This window comes from Triticum aestivum, chromosome 1A (assembly GCF_018294505.1).
Source record: "Triticum aestivum cultivar Chinese Spring chromosome 1A, IWGSC CS RefSeq v2.1, whole genome shotgun sequence".
In the NCBI taxonomy this organism is placed as follows: domain Eukaryota; kingdom Viridiplantae; phylum Streptophyta; class Magnoliopsida; order Poales; family Poaceae; genus Triticum; species Triticum aestivum.
In genome coordinates, this window is record NC_057794.1 from 588,630,767 (window position 1) to 588,653,525 (window position 22,759).

Here is a 22,759-nt window from a genome sequence, read left to right on the forward strand (position 1 = left end):
TGTATCTAGTATTTTTGTAATTGATTGTTCAGGGGCATTTGGTTTGCTCGTGAGAATTCAGAGATTGATGTATCTTGTGTCACGTTGGATGGGTGATCAATTGACATATTCAACTCTGAGGAAAAACGACACCGTGTAATGCTTTTGTCTTTCCTTTTCCTTTTTCAGCGATAACTTTGATAAGGCACACACGTAATTCAAATGCATCAATCCACAAAAGCGGCAGAAGTTACACACAAAAAACTTCTGTAGCGAAAGACATGTATAGCACGTACTACGCATATTTTGAATAACTGATTGAATCCGAAGAGTACGCTGCACCGTAAGTCTGTAATCGAAAGAACAGAAATGAGTGAATGGTACATAGATGTTTCTAAGATTCTAAAGAGGGATAGTGCGGCTCGACCAACCATATAGAGATCTCCAAACAAACGGAGCCTCTGGTTGTATATATTTGAAGGATCTTGTTCACAACTGCGGTGGAACAAATCAAATGTGGTTCAGACTAGAAATATGTATGTATTACCTTACCATGTACTTACGAGATAATCTGAGAAGGCGCTCTGCTATCTCTGTCATCTTTGGTCTTGAGTCCACATCAATGCTAAGACATTCCACAGCGATCTCTGTTAGGCTGTAAAGAATGGCCAAGTTTCTTCTTTCTGCAATTTCCTTGTCAAACAATGATGTTGCTTTCTCCCCTTGTACGTGAGATTTAAGGAAATTCTTCACTAAGCTATTAGTTTCATCATGGGTGGCTTTCTTCCTACTGATAAGCTCCAAGATGATGACCCCAAAATTGTAAACATCACTTTGTTGGATCAATTGGTTGTCTTCCATGAATTCTTGATCTGCAGGTCGGCCAACGAAATAATCGCCTGGTTGCTGGCCACTCGCAGAACCCGATATGCCAAAATCTGCGGGTCGGCCAATGAAATATCCCCCGTTGGACGGTGCAGGCCGGCCAATGAAATAATCCATGATTCTTGGAATCAATGGTGCAGGTCGTCGTGAAGGTGGTGCAGGTTGTCGAGGTCGAAAATAAGGGGAATAATAATCGCGCCCAACCACCGACCATGGTAAGCCAAAATCCGAGATCTTTGGCACAAAGTTATCATCCAAGAGTACATTTGATGCTTCCAGATTACCACAAAATAGGATTTTGCCATTCATTTCTGAATTCATATAAGCTACACCATCAGCTGCTTGTGCGGCAATGCGTAATCGCACACCCAAGTTGAGAGGCACCTTTTTATTGCGGTGAAGAATGTCATAGAGGCTGTCTTTGGAGAAAAACTCATAGACTAGCAATGGGATATCGACTTCAAGGCAACAACCTATGAGCTTAAGGATGTTCGTGTGGGTGACTTGAGATCGTTTGATGACTTCGTTTGCAAAATCTTCACTGTCTGGCAGACTGCCAGCAATCGGCTTCCTTACTTTGACTTGTTTGTTGCCAAGAAGACCCCCGTAAACTTCACCATATGCACCTCTTCCAACTAAATTGCTAATGTTTAATATTGTCTTGAGCTCCTCCTCTCGGAAGATCTTTACACTCTTTGACTGTTGTATTGTAGGCCCTCCATTCCTCACGAAATTCCTGTGTGATTTTCTATTGATGATGTCCAAAATGCTCAATTTTTGAAACGCACTAGAGTCATAGCTAGAAATGCTTGCATCTTTTCGATCCTGTTTCATATCATGCGATCCACATACTGGCCTTTGGTCTTCCTTCTCTTGGCATTGGTCATTTTGAAGCGTCTGAAGACATTGCGCAACATCTTGTATTTCATCTGCAGAAGTATTTCTGATTCTCTCTTGGCAATGTCTTTCGGAACTTACTTGCTGCTCAGATGATGAGCCACTGATGACCGGTTCAACAATACTTTCTGTTTTATCAAGCCTATCGACTATATGACTTATGGACGGTCTTTTCTTTGGGTCGAACCTCATGCACTCTATCCCTATCTTGGTGCATAATCTTACTTGATCCAACTGTGTGTCTCCCTCTAGCCGGTTTATCCAACTTTCAGTTACCTATCAAGACACAATGAGGGGTTAGGAATATATATGGTGAAATCTAATTATACGTGATCTACAACATTTGAGACGCGCGCACACATACACAGAGTCCAAAGGTGTATTTGATCCTGGATTCAAAGATACACACTTCTAGTTTAGTTCTTAAGTTTCAAAACTTAAATGTGTAGCTGCAACTTAAATATATAGTTGCATGAGCTACCAAAATATCTACAGTCAGCCATAGTTTTTTTTAGCAAACAGTTAACCATAGCTGGCATATTTGACATCTAGACCCTTGTCTTTTTTTAGAAGGCACATAAATAAAAGTTTGTTTCGCCATAACCAAGTTTTTTTTTTGAAAAGGCCATTGTGGCTAGCTTTATTGATTCAAATCAACACGTACATCGTTTGTAAGATATACGAGTAAGCAACTAAGGGGATCATCGTCCTAACTACAGGATAGAGTATTATGAAATCTAAACTTAGCTAGCTCATGGGCCACAATATTTGCTTCTGTGGGACAATACGAAAATTCAACACTACCAATCTGAATAGCCGTATCCACACAATCACTAGTAGAAAAAGAGTCAAATATCAAGCACATTAGTGCCGGTTTGCTTTTGAGCCGGCACTAATGTGTGCATTAGTGCCGGTTCCAACAGCTAGCCCGCCGCTTTCATTAGTACCGGTTCGTGGCCGACCTTTAGCACCGGTTCAAGCCACGAACCGGTACTAAAGTGATTGGTGGCAGGATGTTGTCAGTCTGGGGCCCCTCCAGCATCTTTAGTACCGGTTCGTGGCACGAACCGATACTAAAGGTCGTCCTACATAAACCCTTCGTCCACCCGAGCTCGCTCTGTTCTTCCCCTTTCCCCTCTCCTCTCTGTTCTTTCCCTCTTCCTGTCGAGCTCATCACACATTTTGCCCAAATTTTGTCAAGATTTGAAGGCCCCCATCCATTCAAATGATCACAAAGGTTAGCAACTTTGTCCTTTCATCTCTCATTGCTAGATTAGCTCTTGCAATGCTTTGTATAGTGATTAATTTATGAGTTTAGTAATTTGGGAGGAAATATATGTGCTAGTATTTGATTTATATGCAATTTGAGGTCAAAAATAACACTTAGTTTGCATATGTAGGTGTGGTTTACTTAGTACCTTCTAAATCTTCGTCGTAACCACAGTCGATCGCCCGCACCGTTCCGTCACCGGCACCACCTTGTGGTGAGCCTCTTGTTCATGAATGTTTTACATTACCAAATTGATGTTTGTGTGATTTGGATATATAGTTACTCGTATAATTATCTTACCCGTACGTTGTTTGTTATACATAGTGCCATGGTTTTGATATCCGTCCCCGTCGGCCCTCGTCCTTGTTATGATTCGGATATGGTATATTCTCTTTTAAAACTAGTTGTTGCATTTTGTGTTTATGACAAATTATGCCCATCAAGTTGACATAGATATTTTTGTCTAGGAGGTTTGTGAACCGGAAATTCCAACCGACCCTATTGTCGAGAGGTTAAATTTAGTTGAAAGAGAAAACGAGTATTTGAAAGAAAAATTGAAAAGAATTGAGGGGGAGAAGATGGAATTGGAGTTGCATGTTGCCGATGTCGTCGATGATCACAAGATCAAGATGAAGAAAATGTGCTTGAAGATTAGAAAGATTAGAAAATATGACATTGATAGTGAGGCTTGGTATCTTTATGCTGTTGGATCAATTGTTACCTTAGTTGCGATCTTGATCGCATTTGTTGTTGCATTTAAATGCTTTAGCTAGAGAATTATTTGTTTGTTGCATTTAAGTCTTGTATGAACTTTATGTATGAACTTTATGTATGAACTTGTATTAATTTGGTCTTTTTGGTGTTGTGTAATGAAGATGAGCCAACAATGGATGTACGATGACCGATGCTCTCCCGAGTTCATTAATGGTGTGCAAACTTTTCTGCTTGCGGCTGAGGCAAACAAGCGGGTGGATGGTTTTATGCCTTGTCCATGTTTTGTCTGTAAGAATAATCACAATTACTCTACGTCAAGAACCATTCACGTCCACCTGTTTAAGTCCGGTTTCATGCCCCATTATAATGTTTGGACCAAGCACGGAAAAAGAGGGATTATGGTGGAAGACAATGAAGAAGAAGAGGACGACGACAGCTATCCTGGCCATGTGTTCCCTGAATACGATGATACAACAATGGGGGAAGAAGCTGAGTCGGCAATGCGGGAAGAAGCTGAAGAAGAGGCATCAGATGAGCCCGCTGATGATCTAGGTCGGGCCATTGCCGATGCAAAGAGAAACTGCGCAAGTGATTTAGAGAAGAAGAAGTTGCAGCGCATGTTAGAGGATCACAAGAAATTGTTGTACCCGAATTGCGAAGCTAACAAGAAAAAGTTGGGCACCACACTAGAATTGCTGCAATGGAAGGCAGAGAATGGTGTATCTGACAAGGGATTTGGAAAGTTGCTGGTAATGATAAAGAATATGCTTTCAAAGGACAATGAATTGCCCGAGAGTACGTACGAAGCAAAGAAGGTTGTCTGCCCTCTAGGTTTAGAGGTGCAGAAGATACATGCATGCCCTAATGACTGCATCCTCTACCGTGGTGAGTACGAGGATCTGAACGCTTGCCCGGTATGCGGTGCATTGCGCTATAAGATCAGGCGCGATGACCCTGGTGATGTCGAGGGCGAGCGCCCCAGGAAGAAGATTCCTGCCAAGGTGATGTGGTATGCTCCTATAATACCACGGTTGAAACGTTTGTTCCAAAACAAAGAGCATGCCAAGGCGATGCGATGGCACAGAGAAGACCGTAAGAAAGACGGAAAGTTGAGAGTACCCGCTGACGGGTCGCAGTGGAGAAAAATCAAGAGAAAGTACAGGAAGGAGTTTGCAGATGATGCAAGGAACGTATGGTTTGGTCTAAGCGCAGATGGCATTAATCCTTTTGGGGAGCAGAGCAGCAACCATAGCACCTGGCCTGTGACTCTATGTTTGTATAACCTTCCTCCTTGGTTGTGCATGAAGCGGAAGTTCATTATGATGCCAGTGCTCATCCAAGGCCCTAAGCAACCCGGCAAAGACATTGATGTGTACCTAAGGCCATTAGTTGATGAACTCTTACAGCTATGGAATGGAACAAGTGTACGTGCGTGGGATGAGCACATGGGGGAAGAATTTGACCTAAAGGCCTTGCTGTTCGTGACCATCAATGATTGGCCTGCTCTCAGTAACCTTTCAGGACAGACAAACAAGGGATACCGCATATGCACGCACTGTTAGGACGATGCCGATAGTATATATTTGGCTAATTGTAAGAAGAATTTGTACCTGGGACATCGTCGATTTCTTCCGAGAAGGCATCCCGTAAGAAAGAAAGGCAAGCATTTCAAAGGTGAGGCGGATCACCGGACGAAGCCTCGCCACCGTACTGGTGCTGATGTACATGATATGGTCAAGGATTTGAAGGTGGTCTTTGGAAAGGGTCCTGGTGGACAACCTGTTCCGAATAACGCTGACGGACGCGCACCCATGTGGAAGAAGAAATCTATATGTTGGGACCTGCCCTATTGGAAAGACCTAGAGGTCCGCTCCGCAATCGACGTGATGCATGTGACGAAGAATCTTTGTCTGACCCTGCTTGGCTTCTTGGGCGTGTATGGGAAGACAAAAGATACACCTGAGGCACGGGAGGACCAGCAACGTATGCACGGAAAAGACAGCATACATCAGGGTCATGCAAGCTACGCTCTTACCAAAGAAGAGAAGGAAATCTTCTTTGAATGCCTGCTCAGTATTAACGTACCATCTGGCTTCTCGTCGAATATAAAGGGAATAATAAACATGGCAGAGACAAAGTTCCAGAACCTAAAGTCTCATGACTGCCACGTGATTATGACGCAACTGCTTCCGGTTGCATTGAGGGGGCTTCTACCGGAAAATGTTCGATTAGCCATTGTGAAGCTATGTGCATTCCTCAATGAAGGAAATATGTCCTAGAGGCAATAATAAAGTTATTATTTATTTCCTTATATCATGATAAATGTTTATTATTCATGCTAGAATTGTATTAACCGGAAACATAATACAGGTGTGAATACATAGACAAACAGAGTGTCACTAGTATGCCTCTACTAGACTAGCTCGTTAATCAAAGATGGTTATGTTTCCTAACCATGAACAAAGAGTTGTTATTTGATTAACGAGGTCACATCATTAGTTGAATGATCTGATTGACATCACCCATTCCATTAGCTTAGCACCCGATCATTTGATTAACGAGGTCACATCATTAGGAGAATGATGTGATTGACATGACCCATTCCGTTAGCTTAGCACACGATCGTTTAGTATTCTGCCATTGCTTTCTTCATGACTTATACATGTTCCTATGACTATGAGATTATGCAACTCCCGTTTGCCGGAAGAACACTTTGTGTGCTACCAAACGTCACAACGTAACTGGGTGATTATAAAGGAGCTCTACAGGTGTCTCCAAAGGTACATGTTGGGTTGGCGTATTTCAAGATTAGGATTTGTCACTCCGATTGTCGAAGAGGTATCTCTGGGCCCTCTCGGTAATGCACATCACATAAGCCTTGCAAGCATTGCAACTAATGAGTTAGTTGCGGGATGATGTATTACGGAACGAGTAAAGAGACTTGCCAGTAACGAGATTGAACTAGGTATTGGATACCGACGATCGAATCTCGGGCAAGTAACATACCGATGACCAAGGGAACAACGTATGTTGTTATGCGGTCTGACCGATAAAGATCTTCGTAGAATATGTAGGAGCCAATATGGGCATCCAGGTCCCGCTATTGGTTATTGAACGGAGACGTGTCTCGGTCATGTCTACATTGTTCTCGAACCGTAGGGTCCGCACGCTTAAGGTTTCGATGACAGTTATATTATGAGTTTATGAGTTTTGATGTACCGAAGGAGTTCGGAGTTCCGGATGAGATCGGGGACATGACGAGGAGTCTCGAAATGGTCGAGACGTAAAGATCGATATATTGGACGACTATATTCGGACATCGGAAAGGTTCCGAGTGATTCGGGTATTTTTCGGAGTACCGGGTAGTTACGGGAGAAGTAATGGGCCTTGATGGGCTTTAGTGGGAAGAGAAAAAAGGCTGCTGCGCCCCCCCTCCCCTTTGGTCCGAATTGGTTTAGGGAAAAGGGGGCCGGCCACCTCTCCTTCTCCTCCACTTCCTTCTCCCTTCCTCCCCTCTTGATGGACTCCTACTAGGACTCCAGTCCTAGTAGGACTCCCATCCTGGCCGCACCAATAGCCTTGGCCGGCCTCCTCCTCCTCCATCCTTTATATACAGGGGCAGGGGGCACCCCATAGACACACAATTGATCATTGAGATCGTTCCTTAGCCGTGTGCGGTGCCCCCTGCCACCATATTCCACCTCGGTCATATCGTTGTAGTGCTTAGGCGAAGCCCTGCGTCGGTAGAACATCAAGATCGTCATCACGCCGTCGTGCTGACGGAACTCTTCCTCGACGCTTTGCTGGATCGGAGCCCGAGGATCGTCATCGAGCTGAACGTGTGCTAAGAACTCGGAGGTGCCGGAGTAACGGTGCTTGGATCGGTCGTATCGGGAAGAAGACGTACGAGTACTTCCTCCACATTGTGTCAACGCTTCCATTGCGATCTACAAGGGTACGTAGATCATACTCTCCCCTCGTTGCTATGCATCACCATGATCTTGCGTGTGCGTAGGAATTTTTTTGAAATTACTACGTTCCCCAACACTCAATGCAATCTCTCAGAAGGTAATTGATCCAGAAATCATACCAAGGTTAGAGAATGATTTGCTGCAATGTCTTGTCAGTTTCGAGTTGGTGTTCCCACCATCCTTCTTCAACATCATGACGCACGTCCTAGTTCACCTATGTGAAGAGATTAACGTTTTGGGTCCTGTATTTCTACACAGTATGTTCCCCTTTGAGAGGTTCATGGGAGTCTTAAAGAAATATGTTCATAACTGTGCTAGGCCAGAAGGAAGCATCTCCAAGGGCCATGAAAATGAGGAGGTCATTGAGTTTTGTATTGACTTTATTCCTGACCTTAAGCCGATTGGTGTTTCTGAATCGCGGCATAAGGGCAGACTGGATGGAAAAGGCACGCTAGAAGGGGAACAAATAATATGTATGGACGGACATTCTCTCACTGAAGCACACTACACAGTTCTACAGAATTCTGCCTTGGTGGCTCCGTATATGGACGAACACAAGAATTTTCTACGCTCCAAACACCCGGAGTGGTCTGATGACTGGATTACACGTGAACAAACCAGGAGTTTCGCCGACTGGTTGCAGACACGTACCATGCATGGCGCCTCGATTGAAGATGACATGTACTTGCTGTCCCAGTTACCATCTTCAAATATAATGACTTTCAAAGGGTACGAGATAAATGGTAATACATTTTACACGATCGCCCAACATAAGAAGAGCACGAACCAAAACAGTGGTGTCCGCTTTGATGAAACAACCAAGACGGGAAAGGAAACATATTATGGTTACATAGAGGAGATATGGGAACTTGACTATGGACGTGGTTTGAAGGTCCCTTTGTTTCGGTGCAAATGGGTCAATATGACACGAGGCAGGGTAACGGAAGACCCACAGTATGGAATGACAACAGTGGATCTCAACAATCTTGCGTATGCAGACGAACCATTCGTCCTAGCTAATGATGTGGCACAGGTTTTCTATGTGAAGGACATGTCTACCAAGCCGAGAAAAAGAAAAGATAAGGAAGTGAATGCATCATACGATGAGCCAAAGTGCCACATAGTTCTTTCTGGGAAGAGAAACACGCAACAAGCTTAGAGTGCGAAGATGGATAATTCCTTTTGGGGCTGCATGCATCACTCTGATGCATAGGCCGGGGCAATCCTTCTTTTCTAAAAAAATGGTGTTTGTGCTTGGAGGTATGCATTATTTATTTGCATTGAACTTATACTTCCTTTTTGCACTTTATGTGTTCAGTTTATATACAGGCTTCACCAAGATAGTTCAGTACATTCTCAGTTTTGTTGCAAATGTTGATGGTTGTGCAACACGAATGCTCAACACCATTGATGATATAGGCAATACTATAAACTCTTTAGACCATTCGATCTTGTACCGACAATAACAACTACGTGATATTTAGCATGGTTCATAAATTTATATGTTTGCTCTATGTAGCCACTCCACAGTGCTGGCTACCAGAGGGGAACACATGGACATTTCTGCTTGAGGCCGAATTAATGTCCCAAGAAGGACAAGGCTTCACGTACCATGAAGTAGAATATGTATGGGAAGGTACTTGTCTAGATGACCGATCAAGATACCGAAGTTTGGGACCTGTTAACTGCGAATCAAGTTGATGCCAGCGTATACATGATGAACTGATAGACCTGTCGGAGCGAACCCTTGGTTGAAATTGGTTAGGAGACTAGGCGGTAAACTGAGTGGTAGTCTTAGTATCTCAATACACAACTACCTACTATGAGAATTGCATTTCTGTTAGAATTTTGAAGAAGGAAATATTTCACCCATGAAAACCTGAGACTCACTAGCCGTGGATTCCGTTGTTTATCATGATAGGGTGAAACTCCATTTTTTTCTAAGTAGATATAGTTATGTTTTGATATGGTATAATACATATATTTTCTGAAATTAAATAATACATATCTTTTGAAAAGTTAAGTACCAAGAACCTAGATGCAAATTAATTGTGAAATAGCACTACTAATTTCATGGTGTAATCTAAGAACAACTGAACAATTGCTTTTCTATCACAAGCAATTCGACGACAATGATGCCAAGGTTCCGTTAAGAAAGGAGACCAAGTACCCATACAATGTCCATTCCTACAACACCCTGTCCTAGCAAACAAGAAGACTCGGTGCAGCCAGCTGCTAATAAGGAGATGACTATGGCCCCCTCGACAACCAAGACAAATAAGACGTTGAACAAGCCAAGAACAAGCAGATGAAATAGATGCTAAACTTATTTTGTGTGTGAGTTGTTATATCATTTCCATCCTTCTAGATTAGTTGCTTACCGGACGGGCACATGTTTTGTCTATATATTTACCCATGACTATGCTTTCAGAATTGATTGAGACCCCCCCCCCTCCTCCATTTCTTTAGGGACCAAGGGATCATTTGTATGCCATTATGTCGGTATTTTATATACTTACCAAAGTTTAAGGAGATCAATATTAAAAAACATCTATATGCGATATGAAAACAAATGTGAAGCTCATTAATACAGTTCATTATGGGCGTATGCTAGAAATTATTATTGAAGTATACTGATGGTAATAAAAATGATACAATAGATTCATTTAATTTGTAAGGTGGTATTAGATACTCCTAAAGGTTCGATGCAAAAAAAAAAAGATACTCCTAAAGGTGTACATGTGCAAAGGCTTAAAGGAAGGAATGTTCATTATAAAGTATGAAATAATTAAATTGTACTTTTACTAGGAGAAATTAAAATGCTTAAATTGTTCTCACATTCTCGTCTTCTGGATACCCCCTCTCTCCTGTGAGTATCTCAACAATTGTAACGCCAAGACTAAATATGTCTGACATGAATGTGAATTTTCCCTTGAAGAATTCCGGTGCCAAATATCCTCTACAAGAAGATTATTAATACAGATCAATGAATTTGCAAGGATTAAAATGCATCCCCATTCCTCTAGTGTGGTCATATTGGTTCTTGAACTTCATAACTAACTATTTTGGTTCATAAACCTAGACCTGAGCATGGGCAGCCCGACCCGTCGACCCAGTCCTAAAAGCCCAGAAAATGCATGTAATGAATCAATAATGTATTATATTTGAAAAATAAGTATAATATATCATTTTTATACCCTGGAAATGATTATTTTACTGATAAATGCCACTATTCATGTGATTTAGTATGGGTTGAGCTCGGGCTTGGTATTTTGAGTTCGGGCTTTGTCAAGCCCGGCCGAAATCCGTTTTTACCCGAGGAATGATCATGTTTACCTACACCATTCTCCTTGTCCATCCGCAAGATTTTCCAACTAATCATGTTTTGGACCAAAATGAAGCACCAAACATACTTTAGGAACCCTGACGGTATCTTTCGGTATTTAATAACAAGAGTGACCACGACAGGTTTAAGATCCATGCCAAAGAAAATGAAAGAGGATGGTTTTCTGGAGACTCACTTACATTGATCCATATATGATTGTAGTAGTAACCTGGGTCTGATCTTCATCAAGGCACCTCGAGAGACCAAAATCGGTAATTTTAGGTACCATGTGATCGTCCATCAGTATGTTATCAGGCTTAAGATCCAAATGAAGAATACGCTTGTCGTGAAGATAACACAAGCCCTCACATATTCCCTTTATTATCTCATAGCGCTTTCTCCATTCAAGTCCCTGAGATGCATCTATAGAGGAAGAGCATATTTTTGTACTTTATATGGTACAATGTACTAAAAAAACTATGAACTCTAAGTGCAGCCTTTTGGTGCTCGCGCTCCATCGAACCTTTTTTTTTTTTGAAACATTCAAAAAATTGCATTTCAAAAATTTCTGAAAATATTTCCACATTGACATACACTACTTTGAAAAGACTTATAAGTGGGCTCAGTTTAGTAGCGAGCATGGACAGGTACCCGCCATTGCTATTTTGGAAAAGTAGCTGTGGCAGGTAAAAAATGCCGTGGACCACTGCTATGTGGACAGTAGTGGCAGGCAAAAATGACCATCCGCCACTTGTATTTTTTTTTACAGATTTACCCGTGTGGTATAAAAGAAGAAGTGACCGGTAACAAACTCGTGCCCGCCACTGGTTTGTCATGCACCAGTAGCGAGCAAAAAGCTTGCCGCCAAAGCAATATTTCGGCAACCTACGGCAAAATTTTCATGATAATGTACACTTATTTATGAATGTATACTACACGTGTGTAAATTGTAATGAGAATATACACTGATTTGTGAGTTATGCAGAAAACAAAGTGAAAATCGTAGGTGTATATAGCTAATTATATTCAAAATCACAAACTTGTCAATTACTTTGTCATGAAATTTTTTACACATGCAGTACACATCAGTGCGACAAAGTTTTTTCAGAATTTGTTTAGCACTTTGAAACATTTTTTATGATTTTTTTTTTAAAAGGGCTCCATGGAGGCCGAGCACCAAAAGGCGTTTTTGTATGAACCCTATGTAATGTAAAGCATTTAAAATAGTTGTGTTTTTGTGTGTGAGTAGCATTTCATAAAGAACACAAAGATGGAAATAACTATTATGATCATGGCTGTACCTGTAATGTACTTATGAAGACTCCCGTTTGGTACATACTCAAAACAGAGCAACCAGTTTCGTATGTCTGCCATGACAAACTTCCCCTCATGGTCTCCAATTGTTTTTTGTGTTTCGGCACAATATCCCAGAATGCGTACTACATTCTTGTGCTTGGCCTTTACCAAGCATTCAACCTCCTTGTCGAATTTCTTCTCTTCCATGTTGAAGGTCAACTTCTTCACGGCAACTATGGCATGTCTGACCATCCCCTGCAGCCTCAACATGTATTATGAGCATCAATAGTGGAGGTGATGTTGTATTGACGCGATTCTAGTGTGCATGACTAGCTGTGACCAGGTTCGAGAAAACTCATTAAATTTGGTCGTACCTTGTAAACAACAGCGAATCCACCCCTGCCAATTTGCCGATCATCGGAGAAACAATTTGTGATGTCTTGTAAAAGTGAAAATGAAAGCTGCATTGGCTTTGCGCTTTCATCAAGCAGAATATGCTCTAGAGCATTAACTTCATTGTCCATTTGCAATGTATCACAGTGCAGTACCCTTGAAATAAGAGCAACGAAATGATGTATGAGTCCACTCAAAAGTTTATGCTAGAAACTTTAATGCAGTAGGGAGACATTCATATGCTTCTCGCTAAAAAAAGATTACACGAGCAATCATGAATGGTATAGAATTATAGAATAAAGATCGTGTGCATCCGACTCCCTAGTTATTTAGGTAGGTATAATCATGGAAGAGACAACGGTTTTGCTAATGCTCGCGTTAAGGAAATCATTCAGTTTAGATGAGAAGAACATCTTTCCACACAATGCTTATTTTTACATTTGGTTTTTTGTACATTTGTTGACAGCAAAATTATTTGCCTCTCACTATGCGGAGAATACATACTACTATGGCTCAAGTGCTTAGGATGACAAGCCTTAATAATTAGTAGGTCCGATTCATGGCTAGAAACAAATTTAGTTGCTTCAAATGAGAATTTAGTGCTACATGTAGCCAATGAACATGATTCGTCACATGGACTTTGCATCAGAACAGATTAGTTCGGTATCTAAGTAACCGCTAGCCCACCCAAACATTTTCAGCACACACATTTGTGGAAGAAGAAGCTGAAAGGATAGATTTACTCTCCTCTCCCCTGGGTCGCCCCCGCGCGGCGACGAGGGGGGAACCCTAGCGCCGCCAAGCCCTCGGCTCCCTCTCCCACCTCTCCTGTCCGCCGCCGCCGGGGCGCGCCGCCGGGCAAAGCCTGGTTGGCGGCGGCGGCGGCGGGATCTCTCCTCCCCACAGCGGCCGGACCTGGCGCCGGTGGTGTTCGGCGACGGTTGGAGGCGCATTGGCGATGGGGCGCGCTGGCGAGGACTCAGGGGGCGACGGCAGGAGCTGCTTCCCCTGGTGGTCGCGTGGGGGGCCGTTCGGGGCGCTCCAATGGTGGTCGTGGTCGATCTGTTTCAGATCTGACCGCTGGTGCCTCGGGCGGCGCGGGGATCTCGGGGCGGCCGCCTCGATCGGTGGCACGCGGTGCGGCCTGCCTGGCGGGCGGCACCCACGGGTGCAGATGGGGGGCCTTTCATGACTGCGTGGGCGGCGTGGTGGTGGCGGCGCTACAGCGGCTCCTCGATGGCCGACCGAAGTTCCATGGAAGGCGTAGTCTCCAACTCGATCTACTCCGGTTGGTACTGGCTACGGTAGCGACTACGGTCGACGCCAATACTGCCTGGATGGATCTGGCGGGTGGGCATGGATCCGGGGGAAACTCCAAGCCGGCGTGGCGGCCGCACCAAAGTCAACGCTCTCGGCGCCGATTACCTTCCTGGAGGCTTCAGTGTGGATCATACGCCCCCCACCTCTGCCACGAGCGCAGGCGAAAGCCTCTGTTCCTCTGTTTGGGCGACGATGGCACTTTGGTGTCGTGTTCCTTCCTGAAGGCGTCGGCCGAGGACTGCTCGGGGTGGTGGAGTTGCTGGTAGTTCGGAGTCGACGCGAGATGGCATGTACGTGGAGCGGTGTGGCATCAACAATATCATCGACGGTGGGTCTCGGCGGCATGGCGCAGTGGAGACTCGGCATCCGATGCGCGGAGATGGACTCGCGCAGGAGGAGGAAGCTGTCTGGCGTCGTGGTGGCATCGACGGTAGCTAGACCATGCAAGGTAGATGCAGCAGTACAACTCTGAAGATGGATTGGTGGCAAGTGGCTGCGGCGGCCTCATACCCGGCAGGCGTTCTGGTTGAGGAGCACGCCGAACTGGTGGGTGCCCATACCTGGCAGGCGTCCTGGTTGGGATCTCAGGTCATAGATGTTAGGTCTGGCTGCGATGTCTGTTTGGTATTAGGCCCAGGCTATCAGCGCCCCTTCATCAATTGGATAGGTGTAGCGGCAGTTGTTGCTTAGACGATGGCTTTAGTGTTACTGTTGTATGAATTTGTAAGGTCCTGTGAGAATAATTAATAAAGTGGCTGCATGCATCGCCCAGATGCAGAGACCGAGGGTCATCCTTCTTTTCTAAAAAACATTTGTGGAAGCAGGAATATTTGTTTGGTACTTGGGCAAAGTCAACCTGATAAAGTGAAACTAACAACGTAACAAATCTTGTAGTTTTTGTGAGCAAGATAAAACAATTCAACACTAGGTGCTCTACAGCTTGGCATCCCCAGTCTCCAATGTGTCTATCTGCCTAGGTGTTTATTGAACTCACTACTAAATAAGTGCCCCCTCCCCCCATTCCCCGCGTCGTCTCTGTGAGGAGGCCAGCGGGGTGCATCTCCACCAGCCACCGCCCCTCGCCGCCGCTGGCAAAACACGTCGGGTGAAGCCCCTCGACGGCTAGCGGCGGAGGGATCCGTCCCGCACGCGTGCTCTGGTCCTGTCGTCCCCTGCCCTCATCCGCATCGAGTCCGCCAGATCTGGCCGGTGCTTCCTTCTGGCCGACTCCCTCCTTTCGATCTGGCCGGCGCGCCGCGGCTGCAGCGGCCTGGCCTCGTGGCTGCCTTGGCGGCGGTTCCACCCGCCGTTGTCTGGTGGGCTGGGCGCAGCGCCCCTGCCCCCACGCTCTTGCGTCGGCCTCCGCCGCCTCCCGCCCTCAAGCTTGCGCCGTTGACCGCCACCCGCAGATCCAACTGCCGCGTCTTTCGCCTCCACCGTCCCCACCCTATCCGTTGTCGTCGTGATCCTTTGTATGCTTGCCAAACGAAGATGGCGTCGTGGCTCCTGCTCCTTGGAGCCCTCCATCTCCCAATTCCCCTAGTAGGCTGCCGCTGTCTCATAGCCTTCCCTGCTGGGGGCGCCGCACCGGTGGTCCTCACCGGTAGCTCTCGGCGTCAACGGTGCCTGCCGGTGTCTCTGCCGATCGGATTCACCTGGATCTGGGGCCGTCCATTTTTAGCGCGGCCCCGCGCTATTTGGCGGCTGCTCTGCATTTCATCGCGTGGAGGATGTGACAGGGCTTTGGGAGAAATCCATGGTCGGCCGACTGGTGCTGGCCGAGACAGCGGCGACGCTTCTCGTCGTTCCCATCTTGAGGTCTTCATCCCCGGTCTTGTGTTGTTTTGGTTGTGCTCTGTGGTGTTCTATGCTTGGTGATGCCCTTCGCTACGCCAGTGGCACACAGGTGCCGTGGTTTCGTCTCGGCCAGGCGTGACCGTTCGAATGTACCCCATGACACAAGTGGTGTCGCGACGTTGTGTAGTCTTGGTTGCCCGGCGCTTTTCGATTGCATCGATGGTGCAGTGTCGTCGTGGTTTAGTCTCGGCTCGCTGATACAGTTCGAGCGCCTGTGGTGGCCCTTTGTTGTGTTGTTTTGGGTGTGCTCTGTGGATTTCTATGCCTGGTGATGCCCTTTGACTACGTCGGTGGCACACAGGTGTCGTGGCGTCGTCTCGGCCCGGCGTGACCGTTCGAATGTACCCCATGAATAGGTGGTGTCGCGGCGTTGTGCAGTCTTGGTTGCGCGGTGCTTTTCGATTGCGTCGATGGTACAGTGTCATGGTTTAGTCTCAGCTCGCTGCTGCAGTTCGAGCGCCCGTGGTGCCCCTAGTTGTGTTGTGTCCCCCCTCGCCATGTGTTGTCTATGTGTTTTTTTTTTTGCTTTATTTCTCCTTCCTGTGCCCCCTGTACTTCTGGTTCACTTGAACCCTATCTTGTATTAGGCTGCAAAGTCTATAGATAACAAATGAATACAATTCAGGTGAGGTGGATTTCTTTCCCCCCTCCAAAAAAAAATCAACACTAGGTTTTGATTGCCATGCTGCTCTTTGCGGTGTCGGGATATTACATTACTTATTATATGCTTCCAACATTCCAAACCCATTAGGAGGCGCCGGGGGTTTAACCTCCCTTTCGAAGAAAATTAAAAAAAAACATTAGAGGTCACACATATGCCTGGTCATTGGCTATATGACATAGATTGGGAGCAAAGGTCACAGATTTTCGCAAATGTGCCTACATTTCCTAAAGATCGTGGGTGCCGTGGCAGAAGCTGGAACTCTAGGAAACATGGTCAAGTGCCGTCGCAGAGCTAGCGGCTGGTTATGCCTGGGGCTCAACTAGCTTGATCAGTACTACTTCTGTAAACTAATATAAGAGCGTTTAGAATACTAAAGTAGTAATCTAAACACTTTTATATTAGTTTACAGAGGGAGTACTTTGTAGGAAGAAATTGCAAGGGGTGGTGGTACTAGGCCTAGGGTTATAGCGGTAGCTGCTAGGACCATCTCCACCACTGATCAAATGGAGCAAACATTTGAAGATCGTAGTAAGCTGGTTCTTTGCAGCCGATGACTAGTAATTGTCTTTGCACGCAAGAAGAAATGAAGTGCCATGGATGGATGGGTGCTCGTCGCCGTCGCATATGTCATGCGTGTGAATATGCAATGGCGAGCTCCATCCAGCAGGAGAGGAGAACGGGGAGCTAATGGGCGACCACGCGATGGTGAGCTTGTCGATGACCCGTCTTGGTGCGGCTGCGACTCTGGCGTGTTGTTGTGCATCGCCATCATCCATGTCAGGTCTTTGCCGTGGGCGCGCTACACCAAGAGCGGAAGATAGGCCCTCATCGATGTGTCGCGTCTTCGTGTGCAGGGAGTTGTCAGGTCTTGCTCGTGGGCGCAAGAGCGGAAGTTAGGCCCTCATCAATGTGTCGCGTCTTCGTGTGCAGGGGGTCGAAGGCGGCATTCCCTATTTGGCGCTTCAAGCGCCCGTTAATATGTGTTTTGTGAACCGGCCATTTTCTCTGTTAAAAGAGCAAAGGAGAGTGGGCGGTGACGGAATCTAACGTGGGACCTCAAGCTTCACAGGGAGCACGCCAACCAATAGGACACCGCACTACATGTGACTACTAACTTCGTTTGTCTCCTCTTATTATTTCTCTAGTTCGCGAAGCCCCCGGTTTTGGGGACCTTCCCAAACTGGTTTCATTTTTTTGGAATGGTTTGTTCTGTTTTTTCTTTTCTTTTTCTAGTTTCTTTTTTTTTTTTTTTGCAAATGCGTGAAATTTTTCAATTTTTGCAATTTGGTTTAAAAAATAAAAAAATTTATTCAAATTCGTGGACTTTTTCAAAAATTGATGAATTTTTTTTCAATATTGATGAACTTTTATTTTCAAATTCGTGAACTTCTTTTTAGTATCAATGAATTTTTCGTTAAAATTTGTGAACTTTTTTCAAAATCGATGAGCTTTTTTCAAAATGGATGGACCTTTTTTTCAAAATTGATGATCTTTGTTTTCAAATTCCATCAATTTTTTAAATTTCGTGAACTTTTTATAAAATGGATGAACTTTTTTAGTTCAATCATCTTTTTAAGAAACTGATGAAATTTTCAAATTCGATGAACTTTTTTCAAATTTCATGAACTTTTTTGAATTCGATGATGTTTTTTTCAAACTCACGAATTTTTTGTCAAAATCCATGAACTTTTCTGAATCCATCATAAAGTTTTTTTTTTCACTTTTTGTCTCAAATGCGATCGAGTACATGGGCCAGCCCACCGGCGGCGGCGCGGGGGCACCAGGGAGCTTTCCTGGCATCTAAGACGCCGAATAGGAGCTCCCATCAAAGGCGAGCTCCGGCTCACCGTGGCGGCGTGGCATGTGCACACCAGATGCTTGACCAAAAGCCAGAGCTTGTCATGGAGGCGAGCACCAAGGCGAGAGCTATGGAGGATTGCGAGGTCGACGGACATTAGAGGTACACATCAACCAGCTCCAAGGGCTTCTTCGCCTGGTACCTTGCCTTCTTTGGGAAGGGCAGACGCCACTGCTTCTCGGCAAGACATGCATCGCACAGCTCATCGGCATGTATGATGTGCGGTAGCTTGCACACGAGGTCGCCACGAGCCATGCTTCGCAGCCCGTCGAAGTGCTGGTGTCCAAGTCGAGCATGTCAATGTTAAGTGTCGAAAACATGGTCCACGGTGAGGCACACAGCATGCACAGGGCCAAATAATAACTTGTGGAGACAATTTAGTCCTCGGGTTACCTTGATAAGTACCCCGCGGTGGATGTTGATGTCAGAACCAGCACTTGTTGAGTTAGCCGAGGCTCACCACGTTGCTCTTGAGTGTCGGGATAAAGAAGACGTCCCTGAACGCCCTGTGGTCACCCCGGTTGTCGGGGAAGAGGACGGTCCCGTGCCCGTGGATGTCAACTGTCGAGCCATCTGTGAACCGTACCTTCCCGATGATCAAACGGTTCAGCTCTGCCAACGCGATGACCGAACCCATATGTGGTTCGTGGCGCCGGTGTTAAGGAACCAACCCTCGTTACGGTAGTCACCCAAGCTTAGGTGTGGCCACGGCTCTCTCCTCACCGAGAAAGACGTAATCACACACACTCACGTTATCGGGGAGCCATCTCCCGCAAATTCGATGGACCCAAAACACTTTGTTGACAGGGTGTGGCCGAACTGAGTCACCGTGCAATCATGCACAGACTGGATGGTCGCCAGCATCATGGTCGGGACATGGCCCACCAGACGTGTCGGGGCCGCGGTTGCCGGGGCGTGGCTTCCCCACGCCTGTGCCTTCATCGCCTCCTAATCGATAGACCCCGAGAACAACTTTGTCGGGGAGCCGCCTACCACAGTAGGGATGGATTTGCTAACGGGATCCGTACCTCCTACATGGACTCGACAGTTGCCGCCCCCGTGGTCACCGGAGGCGCTAGACCTATTGCATTGATTCGACATATGCCTACATCATTCCCGATCCATTGTCTCTGTCAGCCTCGACGAGGTTCGCCTCTGCTGCAGCCGCCTCATTAGGCACTCTCTTGCGGCAATCACGGGCCTAGTGGCCCTTTATGCCGCACTACAGGCACTTGTCCCAGTCTTCATTGTTGGCAGGATTGCGTGCTGGCCTGCCCTGCTGTTGGGGCCGTCCAGGTTTCTGCCCGCGGTTGCCGCTGCCACGCTGCGCGGCGCCTCCGCATCTGTCGGGGTTGTTGCCACTGCTTGAGGCGCCGCCACAACGAAACTGAACTTTTTCGCCTCACTCCTCCGTGAGAAGAAGTTGTCCGCCGCCAGAGCTTTCGCGGTTGCCATTGAGGCGGTCCTCGAGCACCCGCAACCGGCCCCTGAGCTCCTCTATGGAGAGCGCACATAGGTCAAGCAGAGTCTCGATAGACATTACTACATGTGTAAAATGGGTGGGGATGACGCGCGGGGTCTTCTACACGATCCACTCGTATTGACTGTGTCACCGATCATGTGAGCTGCTTGGTGAGTCCGTCGATACTCATGGCGAAGTCGTGGACAAGCTTGCCGTCCTTGAAGGTGATGTTTTCGGAGTCTACCCGCAGTTGCTGCCGAGGTAATGGGTCCTGATGGACACCCATGCCTCCGTGGTGCTCACCTTCGCCGCGAGCATGCCATGCATCTCCAGCGGGGTAGAGTTGACAAGCGACGCCACAGCATTCCTATCCTCCCTCCCGGAGATGGTGTCGTCCTCCATTGGGTACCACAGGTTTGCCACCTCAAACGACCTCGCGTACAATCCGTTAGCACAACCTCATTTCCGCCACCACCGCGACGCCGCACTAGGTTGTGATCGTGGCTCACCGAGCATCGTCGCTGAGCGAGCGGAGGTGGCGAGTTGGAACCGTTCGCCACGACCCGCGACTTGAAGTCGACAGAGCCGTCATGGTGTTGTTGCCGCTCCCTCCCTTCGTCGGATATGACCGCTGAAATGACGCTCTGGTGCCAATTGTCAGCCTCAACTATCAAGTAGCTAACTCTCTCGGGATCGAACGAAGTGGATCAGAAAAATATTTTCCACTAGGATGGACCAACAGAGAGGTGTACACTCACGCACACACATGCGTTGGAGATGCTGCTCGGCTAGTGCTAGTAGTGTTTGAAGATTGCTTGCTGGTTCGTATTGGCTTGATTTACAATGGAGGATACATGTCCTTTTAGGACCTGGGAATGACAAAAATGCTCTACAGGCTGAAGCAGAGGCGTGTCTAGCTGCAATCGAGGGGGCGAGCAGGCGAGCAGTGATGGTGTTCATCGTATCGTGCTGGAGTATCTGATTCTCTGTCCTTGGTACAAACTCTCAACTCTGGTGACTACGATAGTGCTGAGCTTGGAGTCCTGTTCCGTGAAGCCAGTAGTTGTATTCTTCACTTTGATTCTTATGAATTTGTTTTTTGCCCGACGGGTATGTAATTCCGTAGTGCATTCTTTAGCGCAGTATGGTTATCATGCGGCTGTGTCATCCACTGTTTGGTTGGATCACATGCCAGGTTTTGTTTTAGACTTGGCTGCTAGCGACTTTGATGCACCCGTTGGTTAATGGAAAGTTTTTTCTTTAAAAAAAGGACCTGGGAATGACACTATCATGGTTACTACCATGAACATGCACAACACACATTCCTATCTAGTACTAGGAAACTATAGTACGTACTACCATGTACAACTTCGTTACAACGCCAAGGAAACTACTTAGTCTTTACAAGCCAACGAAACTACCTGCCCAACGTGTTGTGCCTCATAGGCAAGGGTTTGAGCTCACAAGGAGGCCGTGATTTCCTACTTAGGAAAAACCGGTGCGCAATTTATTCGTGGTTTCCATGCCCAGGGAAATGACGGCGATCGCCTCGAAACAGGCTCTCGCCCGCTTTATGTATAAAATAATAACACCAAAATTACATGGTTGAATGATACTATATGGTGAGATAGCCCTAAGAGACACCAAATCCCTAGATAACTGGACAATATAAACACACGCCTCGGATCCCTTATTACCAAACGAGGACTCAGGTTTGCCTTGGTCTTTGAGTCAAAGCCGTAAACGCACTGGGGTGGGTAGGGTGGATTGGGGGGCTGATCGGTGAGTCGTGACAGAAGACAAAGGATTAGGGACAGATGAAGAGTTCCATCCTACAAGTTCAAGAACGACTAGCTCTCATACATGGTACTACTCTCGCCTCTCGGAAAGACAGGAAGAGGGAAGATTACCACGTGAACAAGATCACCACTTTACTAGGAACCTCAAAAGAGGAAGGAAGGATGGAGGCAGCACGGTCCGAGTTAATTAAAATGGAACCAAGAATTAATATGTATGCATATGAAGAAATTAGGAGAGCAGAAAAGACAGATTTATACGTACCGCGACAATGGATTGGATCGGTGAAAACTAATCGTTCAGAGCTGAATCGCAGACCGATGAAGAGAGAGAGAGAGAGAGAGAGAGAGAGAGAGAGAGAGAGAGAGAGAGAGAGAGAGAGAGAGAGAGAGAGAGAGAGAGAGAGAGAGATGAGATCTGGATCACCGTGGCCTGAGCTCTAACGGTGCGTAGGTGGTTGGTGTCTTCCGGCCAGATCAAAAGTAGTATGTTTTTTGTTGGCGCACTTTTGGAAACAACAGCTACGTCCACCACAAAGATGCACATATTCTGTCTCCTCCTTGTGCACTGCACTTAGTTGCATAGATCAGCATGAAAACCGAGACAGCACTTGAACTAAAGCACGCCTCGGATGGAAGCTTTCTTTCGCTGCTAGTGCTTTCACATACTTTATATCGTGGCCTCAGTTTTTTAAGAAAAGGACAGCCCCGGCCTCAGTGGGCACCAATATATAACTCTCAACGAATCCAAGTTATATTATACTCCTACATACTCCCTTGGTCCCATAATATAAAAGCGTTTTTGACACTACACAGAGGGAGTAATATATATATATACATAATAGATTACACAATTGAGCTTACTCTGAAAAGGAGAAAAAAGGAGAAGCAGGGCGACGTCTCCGCTTGTGCTACAGAGGAATGAACACCTGCCGAAATTTACAGAACGCTATATATACTCTCTCATGCATGTAGGCCATTGAAGCTGGCACTCCATCGCTGTTTCGTCAGATTAACCAAACATCTGGCTATGGTGTACGATCGGGTCTTGAAACAGCCACAAGGAACCACA

The 22,759-nt window shown here is 46.1% G+C and overlaps 1 protein-coding gene across 1 annotated transcript; it reads right to left on the bottom strand.

Annotated features, from left to right (window-relative positions):
* Positions 1-289: 289 nt before the first annotated feature.
* LOC123182920 (uncharacterized) lies at positions 290-22,065 on the bottom strand. The gene is made up of 6 exons (XM_044595603.1): positions 21,953-22,065; positions 12,712-12,886; positions 12,343-12,592; positions 11,242-11,464; positions 10,555-10,675; positions 290-2,037 (listed from the first exon to the last, which is right to left on the bottom strand). Exons 2-6 carry the CDS (start codon positions 12,859-12,861, stop codon positions 523-525), a joined length of 2,259 nt encoding a protein of 752 aa, XP_044451538.1. The 5' UTR covers positions 12,862-12,886; positions 21,953-22,065; the 3' UTR covers positions 290-522.
* Positions 22,066-22,759: the final 694 nt, after the last annotated feature.

Bases quoted from the DNA above. Each gene is read 5' to 3' on its own strand.
- LOC123182920 (XM_044595603.1), bottom strand. From the start codon at position 12,861: ATGGACAATGAAGTTAATGCTCTAGAGCATATTCTGCTTGATGAAAGC. The intron at 11,465-12,342 runs GTACAGCCATGA...CTTCCTCTATAG, and splicing joins TCTTCATAAGTACATTACAG to ATGCATCTCAGGGACTTGAA. The intron at 10,676-11,241 runs GTAAGTGAGTCT...ATCTTCTTGTAG, and splicing joins ACAATCATATATGGATCAAT to AGGATATTTGGCACCGGAAT.